Source organism: Saimiri boliviensis, chromosome 5, assembly GCF_048565385.1.
Source record: "Saimiri boliviensis isolate mSaiBol1 chromosome 5, mSaiBol1.pri, whole genome shotgun sequence".
In the NCBI taxonomy this organism is placed as follows: Eukaryota; Metazoa; Chordata; class Mammalia; order Primates; family Cebidae; genus Saimiri; species Saimiri boliviensis.
The window spans coordinates 69,207,748-69,231,174 of record NC_133453.1 but is presented as its reverse complement, the minus strand read 5'-3'; the positions used below and the strand labels follow the sequence as shown (position 1 = coordinate 69,231,174).

The window sequence follows — 23,427 nt, the reverse complement described above, 5'->3', positions numbered from 1 at the left end:
ATTCAGGCAGACTGCGGATGTGCAGTAACATGTAGGAGGAACACCTAGTAGGACTTGGTTTCTTAAGGTGACTGTGTCCTTTTAACCAAGGACTGAAATGGGAAACAATGGAAGCATAAAGAGTATGCTTTGATATAGCTTTGAAGAAAAACAATCCTCTTTAAGTTTTTCTATTATTATTTTCAAGTCTTTTAAAATTATTATTATCATTGTCTTTTCAGGCATTCACAAGCCCAGAGTTCTCCAAAAGGGCACGATATCTTCGCAGGACATGCAGACAAGGTAGCTGGATATCTTGATTCCAAAATAACTGTGTGTTCTTCCGTCGGACTCATCCAGGTTCACAGGCGTGAAGCTTGTCTGTGGCTGCTTGGTGGGGCCATCCAAACTTGAAACTGTTAGTGATATTTTGAAGTCTTTGAGACAAAAGCCCAGCTTGCTAAAGAACTTTGGTTCAGTAGAGAGACAGGGAGGTACAGTGGAGAGAGAATCAAAAGCCTGGAAATTTGCTGCTGAGAATAAATGTTAGCTGCTCCCTGAGGTGATTTGTCTGTGCACTCCACTCTCCACAGATGTTAGAGCCTCTTTTTGAGTAAGGACCCGAGGTTCTTTGGTAGCACTTTGATATCCTGCTCGAATTCAGTATGTGAAATGGAGGCGTCTCTCTGTGACTTGGAGCCCACAGCAGGCTTTGAAGTCTGATCCAATTTTTGCTGCCTACTATTTGATGTTGAAAGGATGAAATGAAGAAAATGTACAGTTTTTGCCAGTAACTCTGCTGAGCATATGTAAGATTAAAAAAACAAAATCCTTTGGATGATGTACTTAGAAATGTTAAGTAGATTAATACCTTCCTATAGGTTTTCTTTTCTCTTTCTTAGGGATAAAAATTAAGTATAGGTGAAAATCAGCACATAGCTGTTTTATATTCTGGACTATAATTAATTTAACAGGAGGCTAGGTTGACTTTTTCTGAGGAAGAAATAAACGAATGAAGCAAAAGATATTGAGACTTTGCTTCTAATTGCCCCAAGGAGAGGCCCTCCATTCAATTCTATGCAAGACGGGAGCAACTTACAAATAACTCCAATATACTCAGCCTCTTCCTTTTAGTCAGGGCTAAGTGCCCCTTCATTAAATAGAAGCCATGTCCTTAAGGCTGTTTCATCAGAGGATAGGAATAATATTTCTCTTACTGGGTTTTTTTGAAGCACTCAGTTTCTGGGACTGATTTGCTGTCTTCTCGGATATGCCATTCCGCTCCAGATCACCAAGGACTGAGTCTCCAGGGAGCCCCTCAAAAACCTGGTAAGAAGAACATTTTGAATTGCATGCTGCTTCTCCCATTTACATGTTTTTAGTGTGTTGTTGGGACAGGACTCAATTAGGTAGCAGTATGACCAAATGTTAGCAAAAAGTTCGGTTTTGGGAAGCCATACATGCTGGATGTAAAACTTGTATTAAAGGTAGCAGTTTACCAGGTACCCATGTCATTTAAGATAACGAATATCAAAGACCATGCTTTTCTGCTTACTTAACCTTAAACTAGGAAACTGTTCTCAAATTTCATTTTATTAAAGGGAAGATAAATGACCAACTTTTAGTGGAGCGGATCATGCAGGGTCAAAATCTAAGACTTGATAAAGAATATGGATTTAGAAAGTAATTCTGCCCTTTTGGCAACATGGCCATTCTTTGAGCAAGGCGACATATGCCTTTGGGAAATGACTGTTTCTGGCTCATTTTCTAAATTTCTTTCGACAGAATATGGTAAAAGTCAGTTTCAGGTTTGCATGCAGCTATAATCAGTGCTTCTAGAAGATAAAATACAAACATAATTGTAAGAAACATTTATAGGCCAGAATATACTAAGGACTATGTGAACCATTCCAAGAAAAGAAATGCTCCGGATGTCACACTTAATGTCAAACTCATCTATTTTTCTGAAATATAAAGTAATTTCTCAAATCTCTTCAATTTTCTTCTTAACCTATTATTCAGTGACAAAGTAGGATAGTATGAAGTGCGAAATGCATAATAAATGTGTTAGGACTTCAGTCTATATGGATCTTAAACTCTTGGAGAGAGACAAGAGGATGAGTCCATTATAGCAGAACCTTCTAAATGGATGTGTAGTAAATGATAAACCTGACACAGGAAGTATTTTCTTCATAGCCAGACAGTGTTCAGGAATAAGGCCACAATGAAGGGGTAAAAGTAGTACAAAAAAAGAGGAGAGAATTTAGGGGAAAAACAGTATGAGGGAGCAAAATTGATTATGCAAGAATTTGGTTGGTACTTTAAACAGATAACCTCTATCTTTTAATTGAAGTGTTTAGAGCATTTATATTTAATGTGATTATTGACATGTTTTGGTTTAAATCTATCATCTTGCTATTTGTTTTCTATTTGTCCTATCTGGTTTTTCTTCTCTCTTGGTATTCTATTTTTAAATAGATGTAATTCCCAAAAAGAACAATTTTAAGTATGGTTGAACAGCTAAACCATACTGACAGGTTTTGGCATCAGACCTGCCTGGATTCAAATCTCTGCTTTCCTGTGTTAAGTTATGCAGCAACTCCTTACTTTAGTACCTACACATGTAAAGAGAAGGAAATAGTAATGCATATCTGAGAGGTTTTACTTAGGATTAAATGGCTAGTGTAAGTAAAGGGCATAGCATAGTGTTTGGCTTATAGTAAGAGTTTAGTAGATGTCAATTGCTGCTATGGTAATTATTGTTATTGCTACTATATAAATACAAAGTTAATCTATGAACATGAAAACTAGGTAGAGAAATAAAGTTCTTTTTGTAAGGTATCACGTTTTGGTGAGATAGTTCAGGAGAAGTAAAAATACATTGCATTTTGAATTGATAATTATTGAAAAGAGACTTGGATTCCAATAGTCTTTCCCACTCTTTAGGCAAGTATCTCAAAAAGTCAAATTTATTAATAAGTTACACATCTGATATGTTATAAATGGCTCATATGCACTTTCTAAAGTTGTTTCTTCCTTCCAGTCTAACTGATTTTCTATTGGGTCTGCCCCCATCACCATTACTTCCCCTTACATTCTTATAAACAGCATCCTAAATAGTCTTCCTGCCTCTATTCTTCCCCTTCAGCTTCTCTTATGCCAACAGAAACCTAAGATTTCTAAAGCAAAATCCTAATCATGACCTTCTCTCTTTCTGTACTCTTCAGTGACTCCCTAGCATCCCAGCATGACCTTCAGGGCTTTCTCTGCTCTGGTCCTAATCTTGTTTTCTAGCTCTAACTTCCACTGCTCTCTTTTTTCATTCTGTGCTTCAGAGTATCCAAACTATTCTGTATTCTCTGAACATGCCTGGTATGTTCTTTCCCTCCTCTGTGACTGTTCATGCTGCCTCTTCTGCTCCACATGTCCTTCTTCCTCGTTTACTTTTCAAAGTCCTCTTCAGTCTTCAAGGTCTACAATGGCTCCCTACTCCTTTAGTGTTTCTTGTAGTACTTACCACATCCTGCTTTGTATTATAGTTACTTTAATGCATTTACTAAATTTAAAACTCTCTAGAATCATGGCTTCCCATTTATGAGTTCTCTCCTCACAGCCTTACCTAGGTCTCAAATTGAATTCTTGAGCATCCAAAGTGGTGATGAAATATAATGAGAGCAAGAATGAAATGAAACTCTAAGTAGCAATCAGAGGAAAGTTTTAAAATGTATTTCTAACAATCGTGGAACAAAGCAAATGTTTCTGAGACAACCTCCAAACAGATAGATAGTGGAAGGAATTAAAATAGTCCAAGCTATTTCATTTTGTGTTATTGCTGTTTGGGGCAGGAGAAGCAAAGAAAGTTTAGACATGAAGACACAAGAAAGCATTATATGTAAATCAAATGCCTCTTGATCTCAGCAAACAACAAAGATGAAGAACAAAATTTTTTGTTTCATTTATATTATCAATTGTAGAAACAAGAACATATTATTTAAGAAACATTTTAGCAAATTACACATTTGTGTTTAATTCTGTGCTTTAAATGACCCATTGTTTTAACCCATGCTTTTGTGGAAGGCTGAATGAGAATATTGTGACCTTTCCAGTTTAAAAAAACACTAACATCCAATAGGTTTGCTTTTTAACTTGCAGTGAGGTCTAACTTCATTATTCTATGAAGGGGTTTGGTGAGATGAGAGTTAGAAGCAGGAAATAAATCTAAAGTTACTCCATCTCAAGCTCAGCTTAAGCAGCCATGCAAAGAAGTCTGTAAATATGGGTCTTACGGCTGTCTTCAGAGTATAAGAAGTGTCCCTAACTGGCCCATGTGGGCCAACACATTGCTCACATTAAGAGAAATGTACAATATACCCAGGAAGTATACAATTCTAGTCACTTGACCACTAATACAGGCAGTTAAATTATTTAATAGGACTGACAGCAATGTATACAGACCTCATCAGGTTTTACTATGTAAAAGTTTCTACTGTAGGCATTTGTTCTTCTATTTATTTATTTATTCAAAAAATAATTATTAACACTATGTGCCAGGAACTGTGTCCTGGGCCAGTATTTCTCAAAACTTTTACTAAAGACCAATTTTTGGTTGGTTGTTTTCCATTTCACCACAGTCTGATACTATGTGGATTAAAATAAAAACGAATTACTAGGAAAATAATGCACTTGGACGCTGTCTATATCAAAGTGTCCACATGATGCTAGAGTGTCCTCTAGCCGAGGGAGGTAGACAATAAACAATAAGCAAACAAACAAGTCATTTATGCAGGATGTTAGAAAGCTGAAGAGTTATGGGGAGAAAATACAGCAAGGGTGATCAGGAGTCGCCCAAGTACAGAGGGTGAGTTTGGGTGGTTGTATTTTTAAACAGGTGGCTTCATTGAGAATGTGAGGTTTGAGTAAAGGCTTGAGTCTGGTAAGCCAGTTCACCATGTAAGTATCTAAGACAGGTGTCCCCAAACTATGGCCCATGGGCCGCATGCGGCCCCCTGAGGCCATTTATTCGGTCCCACGCCGCACTTCAGGGAGGGGCACCTCTTTCATTGGTGGTCAGTGAGAGGAGCACAGTATGTGGCGGCCCTCCAGTGGTCTGAGGGACAGTGAACTGGCCCCCTGTGTAAAAAGTTTGGGGACGCCTGCTCTAAGAGAAGAGCATTTCTGAGAAGACCATGACAAAGGTCTAGAGGAGAGAATGTGTATGGACTATATGAAGAGGAGAAGTCCCTGTATTAGAGCCGAGAGAGAAAAAGTAGAGTCATAGGAAATGAAGAGCCAGGTAGTGCAGGTTTGTACTGCTTAATGTCCTGCCAAACATCCTAGGGATCTAGATACAATGAAGATTCTCATTCAGCAGGTCGGAGTGGCACTGAGATTCTGCAGCACTAATGAGCTTGCAGCTGGTGCTGATGTTGTTGGTCTGAGGTTCACATTATGAGTAGTAAGGGTTTAGTCTCAATAAAATGGGAAACCAGTGAGTGGGCAAGTGACATGATCTGGGTTATGATTTTAAAACAGTAACTCTAGCTTTGGAGTTGAGAACCGCCTAGACATCTTCAAGAAATGAGACAGTCTGTGTAAGTACATTTTCCATACAGCTGAAACTCTCAAACCTTAAATTACCTTTCATATCGAGTGCACAAACACAATTCTCCTTATTCTTTATATCCAGGGGCGTGATTATTAACAGCAGTTATCACATTGGGCTGCAATGCAGAGCAATTGTGAAATGGGGCCACCTACCCTTGTGTTAAATGGCCCTTGACCATGATTTTTAGTTAATGTGCCAGATTCTCTGTTTAATTTCTTCTCTCTCAACACAAAGCTGATGTTTCTTGCTGTTGTTAATGAGTTGACTTTTTGTAACATACTTCTCTTTTTTTCTTTTTCATCTTTGCTATGGTCTAAAAAACAGGGTTTAAGCATTTTTTTAGGCGATAAAAGAAGTGGGTCTGAGAGGGAGATCTAAGAATATCCCCTGTGAATAAAAGAACAGGAACTCTCATGTATGTAGTACCAATATTAGGCACCAGGCCAGGTCCTTTACTTACATTTTCTTTTTTTTTTTTTTTTTTTTTTTTTTGAGAAGGAGTTTCGCTCTTGTTATCCAGGCTGGAGTGCAATGGCGCGATCTCGGCTCACCGCAAGCTCCGCCTCCTGGGTTCAGGCAATTCTTCTGCCTCAGCCTCCTGAGTAGCTGGGATTACAGGCACGTGCCACCATGCCCAGCTAATTTTTGTATTTTTTTTTTTTTAGTAGAGATGGGGTTTCACCGTGTTGACCAGGATGGTCTCGATCTCTTGACCTCGTGATCCACCCATCTCGGCCTCCCAAAGTGCTGGGATTACAGGTGTAAGCCACCACACCCGGCCTTATATTTTCTTAATGTAAAGTATACAAGCTTCAGTTTAAACTTGTGACCTATGCTTGTTACAGAACCCTCACTACCTGCCCTGGGTTTTCTGTTATACCTCACCTAAGAGATGCCTCTGTCCTGGGTTTTCTTCCCATCTACAGAGAATATACCTTAGTCATATTTCTTTTTGAAGGTCAAAAGTAGTAAGCAGTGTTCTACTGGCCCTCTTGCGGGGGTCACAGTTGGCAGAGCCCATTGTAGGATGTGGTTGAGCCATCAGAGAGCATGTGGAGCCTGGTATCAGGCATTAGTGATTGATTTCAGATATCTTGTGGACTGTCTATCCATGGCTCCTGGCAAATCACACACACTTCCTTCCACTTAGCAGCTTCTTTAATGCCATCGACTTCATTATTTTCCTTTATCTTTCCAGTTGCTCATTATTAAATTTTATTGCTCTTGGCAGCCATTCAGCTATCAGAAAGCAAACTCAGGCTGTATTTTATTCTTGGAACCCTTAATCCTTAAGGTAACCAAATATTTCAACTTTCCTGTGACAGAAATGTTTTCCAAAATGTGGGATTTTCAGTGCTTATACCAGGACAGTCCCAGGCAAACAGCTGAGTCGGCCACCCTGTAATGATACAAGAAATTGAGCTCGATTTGGGCAAGATCACTATATCAAGCAAGACTATGCCTAGATCCATGTGACAGAATCATTTCACACTGGCCGGCCGCCTGTGTTTGGAAGGGAGTGCAAGCAGCTTGCCAGACAGCAATGCTGTGATCATAAAGGGCTCAGATGTCTCCCATTTGACAGGGAGAGCATGTTCCTACAGCAGAGTCTCAAAGGCCACATAATCTCCCTCAGGAAGGCACATGGAAAGCAGACACTAAATGAAGGCAAGGCTCCTGGGCCTCTCTGTCCCATCCCCAGTTCCATGACTGAATGTCACACACAAGACTGTATTCATCTACGGGTAGTCTCTGGGGTTCAGAATCCCTGCTCTTTTTTGGCTCCCTTAGTCTGAAAACATCTTTTCTTGTCTGAATGCCATTGAATTCACCCTAAACCCTCATCAGTAAAACTTGGTAAAGTCTTATTGGAGGACTTTTCTCAGTGAAACGGCAAAGGAATTACAGATACAGAATTGTTATTGTCAGCATATGAGGTTAGAAAAACACCTCTTCTTAAGGGATCTTTTTAAACAAATGTTTCTCTGACTTCACTGGGCTCTCTAGAATCACCCAGAATGCTAGTTAAATAGACTGCCAAACCACTGCATAGTTTTCAATTGTGTGTGGATGGAGGGGAGGATTTGTATTATTACCAAGTTTCTAGGGGATGAGATGCTGCGGGTCTGGGGACTTCACTTTGAAAACCACTGCTCTGGACATGCCCTATCTCTCTGTACAACATCGAATCAGAGAACTTGGGCTTTATATATGTGACTTTCTCCTCATTCATTCAACAAACATTTATTGAGCACCTACTATATGTCAACTACAGGGCCAGGAAATGAAATAAGACATGTAAGAGACGAATACAATTATAATATTCTGGTCTTTGCAGCTGTTGTTTTCCAAAGCTAGTCTGGTGACATGTTGGGTGTTCTCATGTATCTCAAGTGATCCCATTAAATTCTCAGGAAGTTGTCACAAACAAAGTTACATTTACTTTTAGCTTTGCTGTACAGGAAGAGGGCAAGAGTGTTCCAGATTTCTAAAGAGTCTATAACATGTTTCATTTTCTAAAATTAGTAGGAATTATTGCCTTTATTATTTGTTTGTTTTTGTGAGACAGGAGTCTCACTTTGTCACCCAGGCTGGAGTGCAGTGGCATGATCTCAGCTCCCTGCAACCTCTGCCTCCCAGGTTCAAGCTTTTCTTGTGCCTCAGCCTCCCAAGTTACTGGGATTACAGGCCTGAGCCACCATACCTGGCCAATTTTTGTATTTTCTGTAGAGACAGGATTTCACCATGCTTCGTCTAGCCTGGTCTTGAAATCCTGGACTCAAGTAATCCACCTGCCTCAGCCTACCAAAGTGCTGGGATTACAGGTGTGAGCCACCACATCCAGCCAGGAATTATTGCTTTTAAAGGTTATTTCCAGATTATAAACTATACTACTTCTGCTAGCCTGGACCTGTAGGAATTTTTCCCATGTAGCAAAATTACTCTAAGACCCACCAGATCTGAATGTTTTCATAGACACACATACACACACACACACAGACACACACACACACACACACACAATTTTTGGGGCCAGAGTCTCACTCTGCCACCCAGGCTGGAGTGCAGTGGCATGGTCTCAGCTCACTACAGCCTCTACCTCCTGGGTTCATGCGATTTGTTTTCACATATTTCTAATACATATGTCATTGCCATAATGTTTGTTCCCTGACTTTTTGAGAAAAAAAATCTAGGCAAGACCAACATAAGGAAGTCTACAGTTTGAGATCTGTAGGCATGAGGGGAAAGGGATGGAAGGAGAAAGACAGATCATAATTGTCTTAATCCCAACTCTAATTTCTAATTTAGCTTCATTTATATTAATCATACACTTTTTTCTATTTTGCTTAAGAGACTGATATGGTTTAGCTGTGCATCCCCACCCAAATCTCACGTTGAATTGTAATCCTCAATGTTCTGGGAGGGACCTGGTGGGAGGTGATTGGATCATGGGGGAGTGGGATTTCCCCCTTGCTGTTCTCATGATCGTGAGTGAGACCTGGTTGTTTAAAAGTGTGTAGCACTTCCCCCTTGTCTCTCTCCTGCTGCCACACAAAGATGTGCTTGCCAGGCTGGGCACTGTGGCTCACACCTATAATCCCAGCATTTTGGGAGGCCGAGGTGGGCGGATGACTTGAGGTCAGGAGTTTGAGACCAGCCTGGCCAACATGGTGAAAACCTGTCTCTACTAAAAATACAACAACAAAAAATAGCTGGACATGATGGTGCATGCCTGCAATCCCAGCTACTCAGGAAGCTTAGGCAGGAGAATCACTTGAACCTGGGAGGCAGAGATTGCAGTGAGCCGAGATCACGCCACTGCACTCTAGCCTGGGTGACAGAGTGAGACTCCGTCTTGAAAAAAAAAAAAAAAAAAAGGTGTGCTTGCCTCCCCTTCCCCTTTCCACCATGATTATAAAGTTTCCTGAAGCCTCTCCAGTCATGCCTCCTGTATAGCTATAGCCTGTAGAACTGTGAGTCTGTTAAACCTCTTCTTTATAAATTATCCAGTCTCACAGTCTCAGGTAGTTGTTTATAGCAGTGTGAGAATGGACAAATACAGAAATTGGTACCATGAGTGGGATACTGCTATAAAGATACCTGAAAATGTAGAAGCAACTTTGGAACTGGGTAATGGGCAGAAGTTGGGAACAGTCTGGAGGAATCAGAAGACAGAAAGATGAAGGCAAGTTTGGAACATCCTAGAGACTTGTTGGATGGTTGTAACCAAAATGCTGATAGTGATTTGGACAGTGAAGTCCAGGCTGAGGTGGCCTCAGACGAGGATGAGAAACTTATTGGGAACTGAAGTAAAGGTTACTCTTGCTATGCTTTAGTAAAGAGACTGGTGGCATTGTGTCTCTAGAGAAGTGTGGAACTTTGAACTTGAGAGAGATGATTTAGGGTATCTGGTAGAGGACATTTCTAAGAAGCAAAGTATTCAAGAGGTGGCCTGCCTGCTTCTAAAAGCCTACACTCATTTATGTAAATGAAGAACTTACCTGAAACTAGAATGTTCATTTAACGGGAAGCAGAGCATAAAAGTGTGAAAAATTTGCAGCCCAACCATGTGGTAGAAAAGAAAAATCCATTTTCTGGAAAAGAATTCAAGGCTGCAGAAATCTGCATAAGTAAAGAAGAGCTTAATGTTAATAACCAAAACAATGGAAAAATACCTTCAAGGCGTCTCAGAGACCTTCATGGCAGCCCTTCCATCATAGGCCTGGAGGTTTGGGGGAGGGGGAAATGGTTTCCTGAGCTGGCCCCAGGGTCCTGTGCAGCCTCAGGATGTGGTGCCCTGCATCCCATCTGCTCCAGCTCCCACAGTGGCTCAAAGAAACCAAGGTACAGCTCAAGCCATTGCTTCAAGCCCCAAGCCTTGGTGGCTTCCATGTGGTGTTGGGCCTGTGGGTGCACAAAAAAAAACAAGAGTTGAGGCTTAGGAGCCTCCACCTAGATTTCAGAGGGTATATAGAAACACCTGGATGTCCAAGCAGAAGTCTGCTGCAAGGGTGGAGCCTCATGGAGAACCTCTGATAGGGCAGTTCAGAGGAGAAATGTAGGGTGTGAGACCCCACACAGAGTCCTGCCTAGTGGAGCTGTGAGAAGAGAGTTACTATCCTCCAGACCCCTGAATGGTAGAGCTACAGACAGCTTGTACTATGTGCCTGGAAAAGCCCCAAGCACTCAGTGCCAGCCTGTGAAAGCAGCCATAGGGGCTGCACCCTGCAGAACCAAAAGGGCAAGCTGCCCAAGGCCTTGGGAGCTCACCCCTTGCATCAGCGTGGTCTGGATATAAGACATGCAGTCAAAAGATATTATTTTGGACATTTAAGATTTAATGACTGCCCTGCTGGGTTTCAGACTTGTATGGGGCCTATAGCCCCTTTCTTTTGTCCGATTTCTCCCTTTTAGAATGGGAGAATTTATAGAATGCCTGTACCCTCACTGTATCTTGGAAGTCACTAACTTGTTTTTGATTTTATAGGCTTATGGGTGGAAGGGACTTGCCTTGTCTCAGATGAGACTTTGGACTTGGACTTTGGAGTTAATGCTGGGATAGGTTAAGACTCTGGGGGACTGTTGGGAAGGCATGATTGGTTTTGAAATGTGAGAAGGACATGAGATTTGGGAGGGGTTGGGATGGAATGATATGGTTTAGCTCTGCATCACCACCCAAATCTCACGTTGAGTTGTAATCCCCAGTGTTGGGGGAAAGACCTGGTAGGAGGTGATTGGATCATGGGGGTGGATTTCCCCTTGCTGTTCTCATGATAGTGAGTGAGTTCTCATGAGATCTGGTTGTTTAAAAGTGTGTAGCACTTCCCCTTCCCTCTCTCCTGCTGCCATGTGAAGACGTGCTTTCTTCCCCTTCACCTCCTGCCATGATTGTAAATTTTCTCAGGCCTCCCCAGTCATGCCTGCCGTACCAGATTATGGAACCGCAGGTCAATTATACCTCTTTTCTTTATAAACTACCCAGTCTTGAGTAGTTCTTTATAGCAATGTGAGAATGGACTAATACAGAGACTTTTCTCATTTTTGCTAGATCTGGGTTTTTGGTTTGCTTGTTTTTATTTTGCTTTAGTTAGTAATTTTGAAGAATAGGAACAGGGTGCTTGGGACTTCAGTTATAGTCCTAGCAGTTTACCTCAGCCGAGGCCTCTGTTCAAAACTGGGGCTCTCTGGAGGAACTCTGTAGATACCTACCAAGATCGATCATAGTGTCCGTTTTCCCTTGAAATTTGAGAATCAGAATTATAAGAAAATGAGATATATTCCACAAAGGTCAGTGCTTTTCTCCACCACTCAGCCAGCTGAATCAATAGCAAGATTCTGACTCTACTGGAGGAGCTGAGGCTAGAGTAGTCTAGGGGAGGCTGGAGGGAAAAGTGGCCACAGCTGTGAGAGCGGCAGATACAAGCCACAACGGTCACATGCCAGGCCACCATTCCTGAGGCCACATACCTCAGGGAAAACCTTTTACAGCCTGTTCTCATTCCTGCAACTCATTAAGGCACATTACAAAATTGAACAGTTTTTGACATGATTTCTTCTTAGATTGTTGCTGCAAACATATCTGTGAAAAGTTCTTGCTAAACTTTTCCGGTGCTTTCCTGAGTTCGTTAGGTCATGATGCACTTTTTTGTCAATGCCAAGTTAGGGTCTGGCGTTGGCCCAGGACATCAGGAGTGCAGATGCCAAACAACACAAGGCGGGTGGTGTGTGAGTCGAGTTAGGGTATTTGGCTTCTAAGATTGGATGTTGATGGCATGGCAGTAAAATGTGCCTAGAGAAAATTTATTTTTAAATTCTTTTCTTATTTGATGTAACTGAAACAGCACATACTCTGTAGACTGCCCTGTTAACCACAGCTGCCTAGTTTATTTCATTTTGAAGGATTCTTTCAAGTTTAAAATTAAACATATAATTGTTTAACGATGGGGTGTAGTGATTTTTCTTCTTTTTACATTTGTTTGTTTTCTAAGATTGAGGATAATAAAGTTTTTTCAGTTTTAAAAATTAATAGCTCTATTTATTTAATTTTCAGCTTACAGAAATATTGAGCTGAAAGTACAAAATTCTTACATACCCTTTCTCCTCTCCTTTTCTCCCTGTTTCCCCTATAATTAACATCTTATATTAGTGTGGTTCATTTGTTACAATTGTTGAGCCCATATTGGTACATTATTATTATCCATTAGAGTTCACTCTTTTTACGGTACATTCTGTGAGCTTTGACAAATGCATAATGACCTGTATTCATTATGACAGTATCATATAGAATAATTTCACTGACCTAAATATCTCTCTCTCACTTTATTCCTCCCTCCCCCAAGCCCTTGGCAAGCACTGTTTGTTAGTTTGTCTATTTACTTATTTATTTTAGTGTCTTTTTCAGAATGTCATATAGTTGGAATCATACAGTATGTAGCCTTTTCTGATTGACATTTTTCACTTTAGCAATATGCACTTAAGAGGCCAGGTGTGGTAATTTACACCTGTAATCCCAGCACTTTGGTAGGCTGAGGTGGAAGGATTACCTGAGGCCAAGAGTTCAAGACCAGCCCAGACAACAAGGGAAGACCCTGTTTCTACAACATTTAAAAATTCATCAGGTGTTGTGGTGCATGTCTATATTCCCAGCTACATGGGAGGCTGAGGCGGAAGGATCACTTGAGCCCAGGAGGTTGAGGGTGCATTGAGCTATGATGATACCACTGCACTCCAGCCTAGGCAGCAGAACAAGATCCTATTTCTAAAATAGTAATAATTATATGCATTTAAGATTCCTCCATGTCAGCCGGGAACGGTGGCTCACACCTGTAATCCCAGCACTTTGGGAGGCCATGGCAGGTGGATCACTTGAAGTCAGGAGTTCAAGACCAGCCTGACCAACATGGCAAAACACCAGCTCTACTAGAAATACATAATTTAGCTGGGCATGGTAGCACACACCTGTAATCCCAGGTACTCAGGAGGCTGAGGCAGGAGAGTCACTTGAATCTGGGAGGTGGAGGTTGCAGTGAGCCGAGATCACGCCACTGCACTCCAGCCTGGGCAACAGAATAAGACTCCATCTCAGACAAAAAAAAAAAAAAAAAATTCCTCCATGTCTTGTCATGGCTTGTTAGCTTGATATCTTGGTTGCTTCCAAGTTTGGACCATTATGAGTGAACCCACCATAAACATTTGTGTTCAGGTTTTGGTGTGGATATAACCTGTTAATTCTTTTGAGTTAACACCTAGGATCTTGATTGCTGGATTGTGAGGTAAGAGTATGTTTAGCTTTGCAAGAAACTGCCTAACTGTCTTCCAAACTGGCTGTCCCATTTTGCCTTTCCTTCAGCAAGTCAGAGTTCCTGTTGCTCTCCCTGCTTGTCAGCCTTTGGTGTTATGAATGTCCTGGATTTTGACTATTTTTTTCTTGAGATGGAGTTTCACTCTTGTTGCCCAAGCTGGAGGGCAGTGGCACAATCTCGGCTCACTGCAACCTCCTCCTCCCGAGTTCAGGCAATTCTCCTGCCTCAGTCTCCTGTGTAGGTGGGATTATGGGCACCTGCTACTATGCCCAGCTAATTTTTTGTAATTTTAGTAGAAACAGGGTTTCACCATATTGGCCAGGCTGGTCTTGAACTCCTGACCTCAGGTGATCTGCCTGCCTCCGCCTCCCAAAGTGTTGGGATTACAAGCATGAGCCACCGTGCCCAGCTGGATTTTGACATTTTAATAGGTGTGTAGTAACATTTCATTATTTTAATTTTCATTATAAATGCAAATATGATGTTAAGTATCTTTTTACATGCTTATTTGACATCTGTGTGTATTCTTTGGTGAGGCATCTATTCAGATTTTTTTGACCATTTTAAAACTGCATTGTTTGTTTTCTTATTCTTGAGTGTTAAGAGTTCTTTGTATATTTTTGGGTGCAGTCCTAAATCAGATATGTGTTTTTTTGTTTTTCTTTTCAACTTTTATTTTAGGTTCAAAGGGTATGTGTGCAGGTTTGTTACATGGGTAAATTGTGGGTCACAGAGGTTTGGTGTAAAGATATTTTGTACCCTCAATAATCAGCATAATACTGTATAAGTAGTTTTTCAATCCTCACTCTCCTCCCACCCTCCACCCTCAAATAAGCTCCAGTGTCTGCATTCCCTTCTTTGTGGCCATGTATACTCAATGTTTAGCTTCCACTTATGAATGAGAACATGCGGTATTTGGCTTTCTGCTCCTGTATTAATTCACTTAGGATAATGACCTCCAGCTCCATCCATGTTGCTGCAAGGGCCATGATCTCATTCTTCTTTTATGGCTATGTAGTATTCCATGATGTATAACTACCACATTTTCTTTATGCAGTCTACCATTGATGGGCATCTAGGTTGATTCCATGTCTTTGCTATTGTGAATAGGGCTGCAGTGAACACACACCGGCATGTGTCAAGCATATGTTTTGCAAATACTTTTTCCCAGTTTGTGGCTTATCTTTGTTTCTCTTAACAGTGTATTTTGCAGAAAAATAGTGAATTTTTAATGTATATAATCAGGGAGAAAAATGTTTTTAAATAAGTCACTTTGGCTTGATACCCACTACCTACCTAAGAAAATAAGAACAACTTGAGAAAAACAAGGTAGTTGGCTGCACAGAAGCTGAATTCATAAGTACCATGACATGAGTGTGATCCCTACATTAAATGTAATCGGTTTTTAGTGCTATAGGATGGCAAGAGAGATGTAGTCTCAACTTAAATAAGGAGAAAAAAGAATCTTGGCAATGTGACTATAGAACCATATAAAAATTTTTCGTTTTTATTTTACTTTTTGGTTTTCTCAGTATTTATGTTTGTTAAGTAACTAAAACCCTTGGAAAAACTAGAAAAACTCAGGTTGTCTGCTAAAAACAGTATTTAGCAAGAGATCAATGTGTTGGTTTAAATTTTGGAGGGGGCTGGGAGAGAATGAGATATACCTTTATTACTCATTCATTAGGATATTTGTCCAACAGATGTTACTTGAGCACCCACTAATTGGCAGATACTATGTCTGATGCAATATACAGGGAGCAAGATCCAGGCTTCCTCTTGTGAAATTTATATTCCGAGAGAGGTGGACACAGAAATTTGAAAACAAGTCTCCTTTGACTAGGGTGTTGATAGGGGTGAGCACAGGAGTGGTGGGAGCTACAACAGTGATATTTGGTCTCCAGGGAGCATAGAAGGTTCAGACAAGCTTATTCCAAAGCTCAGACCTGCAGAGGATCAAGAATTGTCCAGGCAAAGAATGAGAAAAGATGTTTCCAGCCCTCTGCCCATTCCCTTTCCACACTGGGAAAAGCTCACATGTGAGAGATACAAGCTCACAGTGATTGTTTATTTTTGTTTTACACCCGCAACCTCCATACTTGGTTATTTTTGGTTTTGACTTTTTAAAAAATTCTTAAATGTAATATGTTTACAGAATAAAAAAAAAAGCTTAAAATGAAAACGGACAGTGTAATAAATTATTATAATGTAAGCATCATGTAAGCACAACTGAGATCACAAAACAGACCTTGCCAGCGCCACTGAAGTCGTCGGCATGCCCTCAGGATTACGATTCTTTCTGCACCCTGCAGGTAACCACCTAAATATGTATCCCTAAATGTTATAGCTTAAGTTGGCCTGTTTTTAAACTTTGCACAACTGGAACTACATAGCATATATTCTTTGACTTCTAGTTTTTTCTCTTTTTTTCACTTGACATTATATTTTAAAAATTAACTTGTAAATTTTCATTGCTGTGTAGCATCTATTTTAGGACTAGAGTGCACTTTATGAATTCATGCTTCTGTTGGTGGGCCTCTGGGTTGTTTCAAGTTTGGAGCTCTTACAAAGAACAGATGTCCATGGATGATGGTCCCATACCCTTGGCAGAGTGGCAAAGCTGGCTTTGGAATCAGTCAAACTTAAATTTACATCCCAGCTATGCCACTCTAACAGCTTTGAGACTTTGGTCCAGTTAACTTCCCTATACCTGTCTTTCCTCATCTCTAAAATAGGAAAAATAAAAGTACCTATGTCATAGGGTATACATGTAAAGCCCTTAAAACACTACTTCACGTTTAACAAAAGGTTGGTGCTGTTATTCTTGTTACTCATAGGAATATTTTATTTTTCATTGAGCAAGTTCTCTATCAAGTTAATATGGCCTAACCTATCCAGATTTAAGACTGTAGAAGCCTTTGGGTCCTTTTGTTGAACTCTCATTTAAACTGCAATATTAGCTGTCCATCCCAGAGCCAGAACCCAACTAAGAGCTGGGGCTCCAGGGAGACACAGAGTTAGTAGTCCCTCTAGATTCCCTCTCTGGTCCAGACTGTTCTTGAGGGCTCATTGGATGGCCATTTTAGCTTCTTAAATGTCTTTCCCTTTTTGTTCTGTAAATAAACAGGGGAAATTAGAAGCCTTAAAGGATTAACCAGTTAGCTCTATATTTGGCTATAGACTGCAAAGTCCATTACATCATATCCAAGTTATTTGATTATTTATTCATTGGTCAGAATTCAGGATTTCAAGGGCTCTATCCTAATTAGGCTCAAAGATGAGAGAGCAAAATAAGGGACATAAAACCATGCCTGGGGTAGTCACTGGCATTAGGTAGAGGTGTTTTGTTTAGTTTGGGCTGCTGTTGAATTTGGATCAACAGTACTCGTAATTTGTTAAAAAGAACAGATATAGCTCTTATTAAACAAACTATGAATATAGTTTGGATAATGACAGGAGGGAGAAATTCAACATAAACTAGATATTAAATGAGTCTGTAATTTTTCTCCCAACCAAGAACAATTCACAATGACTTCCTGACCTCCCTCTTCAAATCATGCACTCTATCCTAGACTAGAGCTTTGCCTGAGCACTGCCCACCACCATCACCCACAACTCACTCCTCCAGGCCCACATTGTCCCCCCTTTCCAGCATTCCGCTATTTAAGCATTTTATTACACTAAAATTCCCTGTTCCGTGATCTGTGTTCCTAGGTTCCTAAGAATGTGTGTGTTTATCTGTGTATGAGTGGTGCTCTGGGGGCTTTGAGGGGACCCTGGGTCAGGACTCATCCGAAAATAAGACTCTAGATTATTGGCTTACTGCATGTAGAATAAGGCCTGGTACATGGTAAGCATCTAATAAAGTTTAGCTGCTGCTACTGCTGTTTCTCACTCCTTCAGTGAGAATCACTTTTGAAAGTGCCTAATTTCCAAGTTAATGACTCCTTCCTTCTTTCCATTCAAATTGTCTTCTGGAGTGTGCTAAGATTTCTGAAAACTGCACTTAGTTTTCCCTCGATACTACCACAAGTCTCGAGAGTATATCACCTTGCATCTTTACAGCCTTTGTGTGGGACAGATTTGTTGGTATTTTCTGTGTCTGGCAGTTTGCATAATGGAAGGGAGTTATGTTTCATTAATCCACCTAAATGGTTTCAGGAATATTTATAGCTTCCACAGACTCAGATCCCCAAGTCACCATCCAGAAAGGTCTGTTTGGCTGCCTAGCAGTGAGCAATTAGAACTGCCAGTCTACACAGACACCAGGCTGGCTTGTCTGACCTAATATACATGAAGACGTGGTGTTCCCAAAGGGATTCTTCCTTTTTAGAGGAAGAAATTAATGATATCCCTTTTTGTTAAATTGGTGCCAGTATTTTCCCTAAGCAGCCTATTTAAAAGAGCAAATTCAAACAGGTCCAAGAAACAATTACAAGAGATCTACAAAGCTCTTAGTGGATGAGTTTACACACTATCCTAATTTCGAAGGAGACATTTTTATGCCAGGACACAATGGCCGGGTTCTCCCAGTGGATACACACCCACTTTAAATGCTAAACTCTGCATTTATGCAGAAATCAGATAAATAGAGAGAGCTCTAGGTTTGCTTCTGCTCTTAACTGATTTGTTCTCCAAAGCGGCAGTTTCCATGCTAACTCATTAGCATGGGCGAATGTTTGGGGTACTGGTGAGGGACAGAACGTCCAAGGATACATTCCAAATCTCTGAGGGTCAAATTACAATGTTCACTCCTTTTGTCCTTCACTGCTATATTTACCCATACCCAGAGCAGTTCACCTCCCAACACACTGGTACTCTGCCTTCTGATTTTCAACTTGGGTTGCCATTAAGAAAGCAAAGTACTTCCCTTCTCTTGTGGATTGCTTGTTCTTTGCCCTAGACCCACATCCTTATATTCAGTCTATTAATGGAAGCCCCATTCGTATAATGTAAGCAGTTTTTATTTACTACTGGGAGGGCACTGGGAAACAGTCCATCATGTTGTCTCTCCCATTAAAAGAGGAGTGAGACACAGTGAAACCCCATGTCTACTACAAATACAAAAAGTTAGCCTAGCGTGGTAGCATGCATCTGTAACCGTCCCAGCTACTCGGAGGCTGAGGCAGGAGAATCACTTGCACCCAGGAGACGGAGGTTACAGTGAGCTGAGATCATGCCACTGCATTCTAGCCTGGGTGATGGAGGAAGAGGAGTTAGAATAGATGCTTCCCTCTAATCTGCCACCCTGAGCAAATTAATCCATGTGAGCGGTATGAGCAGAAGGGACAACCTGTAAGTGACCACTGAATGATTAGAGGATTTAACATGCACTGCTTAAAGGTTTTACTTAATAGTTACCTGTACCCAGAGAATTCTAAACATTGCCCTTAGAGTGATGAACTTTTCTTCAGCAGTCTGACCTATGGTCATCTATGCTAATTTCCTGCATTCTTTTGCAGATCTTTTTACATCACAAGCCCCTCTGGGAAGTGAATGGAATCCATGCACCCTAACTCTAGAAAAATGCGCAAATGTACACCTGCAACATTTTACACATAATATTCTTAACACCTACTTGTTCCCTTCGGGGTCTGTATCCCAGGTTAAGAATTCTTGTACCAGTGAGAGGAATTGACTAATTTTAAAGACCATCAGTTTCGTGTCTGGGAAGCTTGAGAGAAGAATTTTCTTTCTGCTTCCCCATAAAGGAAGAAGAAAAATGGCTGTTTTTTTCCCATGTGGTAGTTCTTCAGGTATTTGTAGATTGCTGTCTTTTTTGATTAGATGTCTCTTTGGGAGCTATGTCTCTATAAATCATCAGACATCCCTCATAAGTTATTTAAGAAAATTTTGTTTTAGGATTAAAGTCTTTGGGCTAGAAGATGTACATGCTATACCAAAAATTAATAACAAAAAAGTTAATTCCTTTAAAAAAATCAGAATTATTGAAAAAAATGAAAACATTGAACCCTGTGTTTATTGTTCTATCATCTTAATTTGTTTTTCACTTAAAAAATTACTTGGCCAAGGGCTGGGCGTGGTGGCTCACGCCTGTAATCCCAGCACGTTGGGAGGCCGAGGCGGGTGGATCACGAGGTCAAGAGATCAAGACCATCCTGGTCAGCATGGTGAAACCCCGTCTCTACTAAAAATACAAAAAATTAGCTGGGCATGGTGGCACGTGCCTGTAATCCCAGCTACTCAGGAGGCTGAGGCAGGAGAATTGCCTGAACCCAGAAGGCAGAGGTTGCGGTGAGCTGAGATCGCGCCATTGCACTCCAGCCTGGGTAACAAGAGCGAAACTCCTTCTCAAAAAAAAAAAAAATTACTTGGCCATTGCTCAATTTTTCATATTTAATAGAAACAGAAAGAGAATTATTAGTGGAATTCCAGACAAAAGTTAGAACATAAAAATTGGGTAATGTTTTACATTTTACTTTTAAAGTTCTTGCAAAGTGGGGTTAATTTTTTTGAGCCACTCTTATATGCTGAGGTAATTTAGGCACAACATAAATTAGTATTTTTGCTCTCCCTGAAAGCAGTTTTTTCCTGCCTCTCATTCATATCAGTATAAACTTAGATGTTAACCCTATTTTGACATTTTTGATCACCGATTTTAAAGGCGTAATGATAGTTCCAGAGATCTCAGATATTTTATTTTAGAGTTTGTATATTGTCTTTAGCTTTTCTTTCATTAAAGACTGAACTGTGATTTGGTAGAATTTAGAGAAGAATTAAGTTATAGGAAAAAAAAACCCAAAACTCAAAAATAATAACAACAAAAGCTTAACTGAAAATCTAGAGATAATGTATTTATACTTGGTTCTAGGCAGTCAGTTAGCCCTCACTAAAAATGAGTACTTTGAGCCAAGTCACGCCTGAATTTCCGAAATTCACATGATTCTATGATGTGAAGATATTAAAGGTCAGTAATGAAGTTCTGTGTTTTGACAGATATTTGAGTCATCCTCCCTGCCTCCTGTAAAATGATTGCAGTTTCTGCATTTAAGAGAGCATTTTTCAAACATTGATTGTGATCTTGATTTTAACAAATTACATCCTTCCTTTATATAGTTACTTCAGCAATTTCTATAGCCATGCAGTGGTGCTTTGGGTCTACCCCTAAAAGTGATTTTCTGCCCATCGTGTCACAGTTAACTCTCTTCACTTTTTTTTTTTTTTTTTTTTTTGAGACGAAGTTTCACTCTTGTTACCCAGGCTGGAGTGCAATGGCACGATCTCGGCTCACCGCAACCTCCACCTCCTGGGTTCAGGCAATTCTCCTGCCTCAGCCTCCTGAGTAGCTGGGATTACAGGCATGCGCCAGCATGCCCAGCTAATTTTTTTGTATTTTTAGTAGAGACAGGGTTTCACTATGTTGACCGGGATGGTCTCGATCTCTTGACCTTGTGATCCACCCACCTCAGTCTCCCAAAGTGCTGGGATTACAGGCTTGAGCCACCGCGCCCGGCCAATTCTCTTCACTTTTAAAGGAAAATGATGTGAGATGCTTGCTGGTATGGACCTATGGTATTTCCTCAAATCCTTCGAATAATTTCAGCTTCCCTACTTCCCCATGCAGATAAACAGAAATTGACTGAACACTAAAAAGGTGTAAAACATACATACACACACACACACACACACACACACACTACACACATACACACTCTTTCTTTCTCTCTCTTACACCCACTCACACATATACCCCAAGGAATGTATCAAACAGAATCTCAGCAGGAAACAGATTGCACATTCAAATTAGGATAATTTGAATATTGTTTAATAAAGGGATTATTTTTGAAGATTGTGGCAAGATTTAGGGAAACCATAAAGGATGGTGTAGTTCTCCAAGGACCAAGGAGAGTAAAGCCAGAACTATATACATGGAAAGGAGCAGGGAGAGACTGTGGCATCTGGAATGTAAAAGGAGAGAGTCATATCGATATAGGAGTCTTGAGAAGAGAGATGACTTTCAGCTAAGGACAGTCAACACAGGACAACCCCATAGGAAGGGAGCTGGGGAATACAAGAGAATCTTCTTTGTCTCTTTCTTCCCTCTGATTTCCTGATAGGGCTCTCGGTTGGTCAAACCACTGAAAAGCCAGACTAGTCCAGGCCAGGCATGGTGGCTCAAGCCTGTAATCCCAGTACTTTGAGAGGCTGAGGCAGGTGGATCACGAGGTCAGGAGTTCAAGACCAGCCTGGCCAAGATGCTGAAACCCTGTCTCTACTAAAAATTATTTTAAAAATTAGCCAGGCATGGTGGAGCATGCCTGTAATCCCAGCTACTTGGGAGGCTGAGGCAGAGAGTTGCTTAAACCTGGGAGATGGAGGTTGCAGTGAGATCATACCACTGCACTACAGCCTGGGTGACAGAGGGAGACTCCATCTCAAAAAAAAAAAAAAAGGGAAGCCAGACTAGTCCATACAGGTCAGTAAAATTGTAATTCAGTTAGGAATTATACTCTGCTTTCAGAAATACATACTGGAATAGAGTGACTTCAACAGGTAACTATTTTCCTCATGTCCAGAGGTAGGCAATTTCTGGTGTTGGATCAGAAGATCAAGAATGACAAGCAAGGCCAAGTCTCTGCAATTCTCTTCACTTTTCTTTCATGGTCCCAAGAACATGAAAGATGGCTACTGCTGAAGCTCCAGCCATCATGGCTATAAAAAGGACTTTTTTAGAAGCTCTGTGCAATGATCTATGTACCTCATGGACCTCCTTTATCTACTACCCAGGGGAAGCTGGGAAGTATATTTGAGTTGATTACATTGCTGTTGCATGTGACTTAAGGGTTCCATTAGAAAGGAAGCAGGGAAGAATGGATGTTGAGTAGACAAAGAGTAGCATCTACCCAAGATAGAATTTAATCCTCTGAGGCGTGTGCCCAGGGCATTGTTTCATGCTCGTTTCTGAACTTGAGAATTTTCAAATCATATGAATGATCAGATTTTACCTTGGGTCCTTCTTCATGAGATATCAAGACCTGCAGGCAAGAGAAAGACCACTTAGATGAAATGGCTATAAAACTCTTAAGGCATCCAGGTGAGGTGGCTCACACCTGTAATCCCAGCACTTTGGGAGGCCTAGGGAGGTGGATCACTTAAGGTCAGGAGTTTGAAACCAGCCTGGCCAACATGGTGAAACCCTGTCTCTACTAAAAATACAAAAATTAGCCAGGCATGACTCCCTCTCAACAAATAAATAAATAAATTTTAAGCCAAATATTTAAGTGTGTCCTGTGGAAACGGTTTGTGCAAATAAAATGAAGCTATTTCTGGTAATCTAGAAGTAAGAGAAATGGAAAAGACACATTTTGTTAGCATGCTGATGGAAGTATAAAGGATATAATTTTTGTACAAAAATATTTTGTAATATGTATTGAGAGCACTGAAAAAATGTTTGGACCCTTTATTCCGACAATTCACTCAGAATTTTATTTTTTTAAGTACAGAAAAACTTAAGAGAACAAGTAAATAAATTTGATACAGCCATACTGTAGAACAGGCATCCCCAAACTTTTTACACAG

At 40.6% G+C, this 23,427-nt stretch overlaps 1 protein-coding gene across 3 annotated transcripts in view; it reads left to right on the top strand.

Annotated features, from left to right (window-relative positions):
* The window catches only part of MYO3B (myosin IIIB), a 512,276-nt gene that overhangs the window by 396,411 nt on the left and 92,438 nt on the right, over positions 1–23,427 (top strand). For all 3 annotated transcript variants that reach the window (XM_074399494.1, XM_074399493.1, XM_010352269.3), the window contains 2 exons: positions 222–282; positions 1,212–1,308. In XM_074399494.1, the coding sequence (XP_074255595.1) occupies positions 222–282; positions 1,212–1,308 (158 nt within the window). The remainder of the gene's footprint in view (positions 1–221; positions 283–1,211; positions 1,309–23,427) is intronic.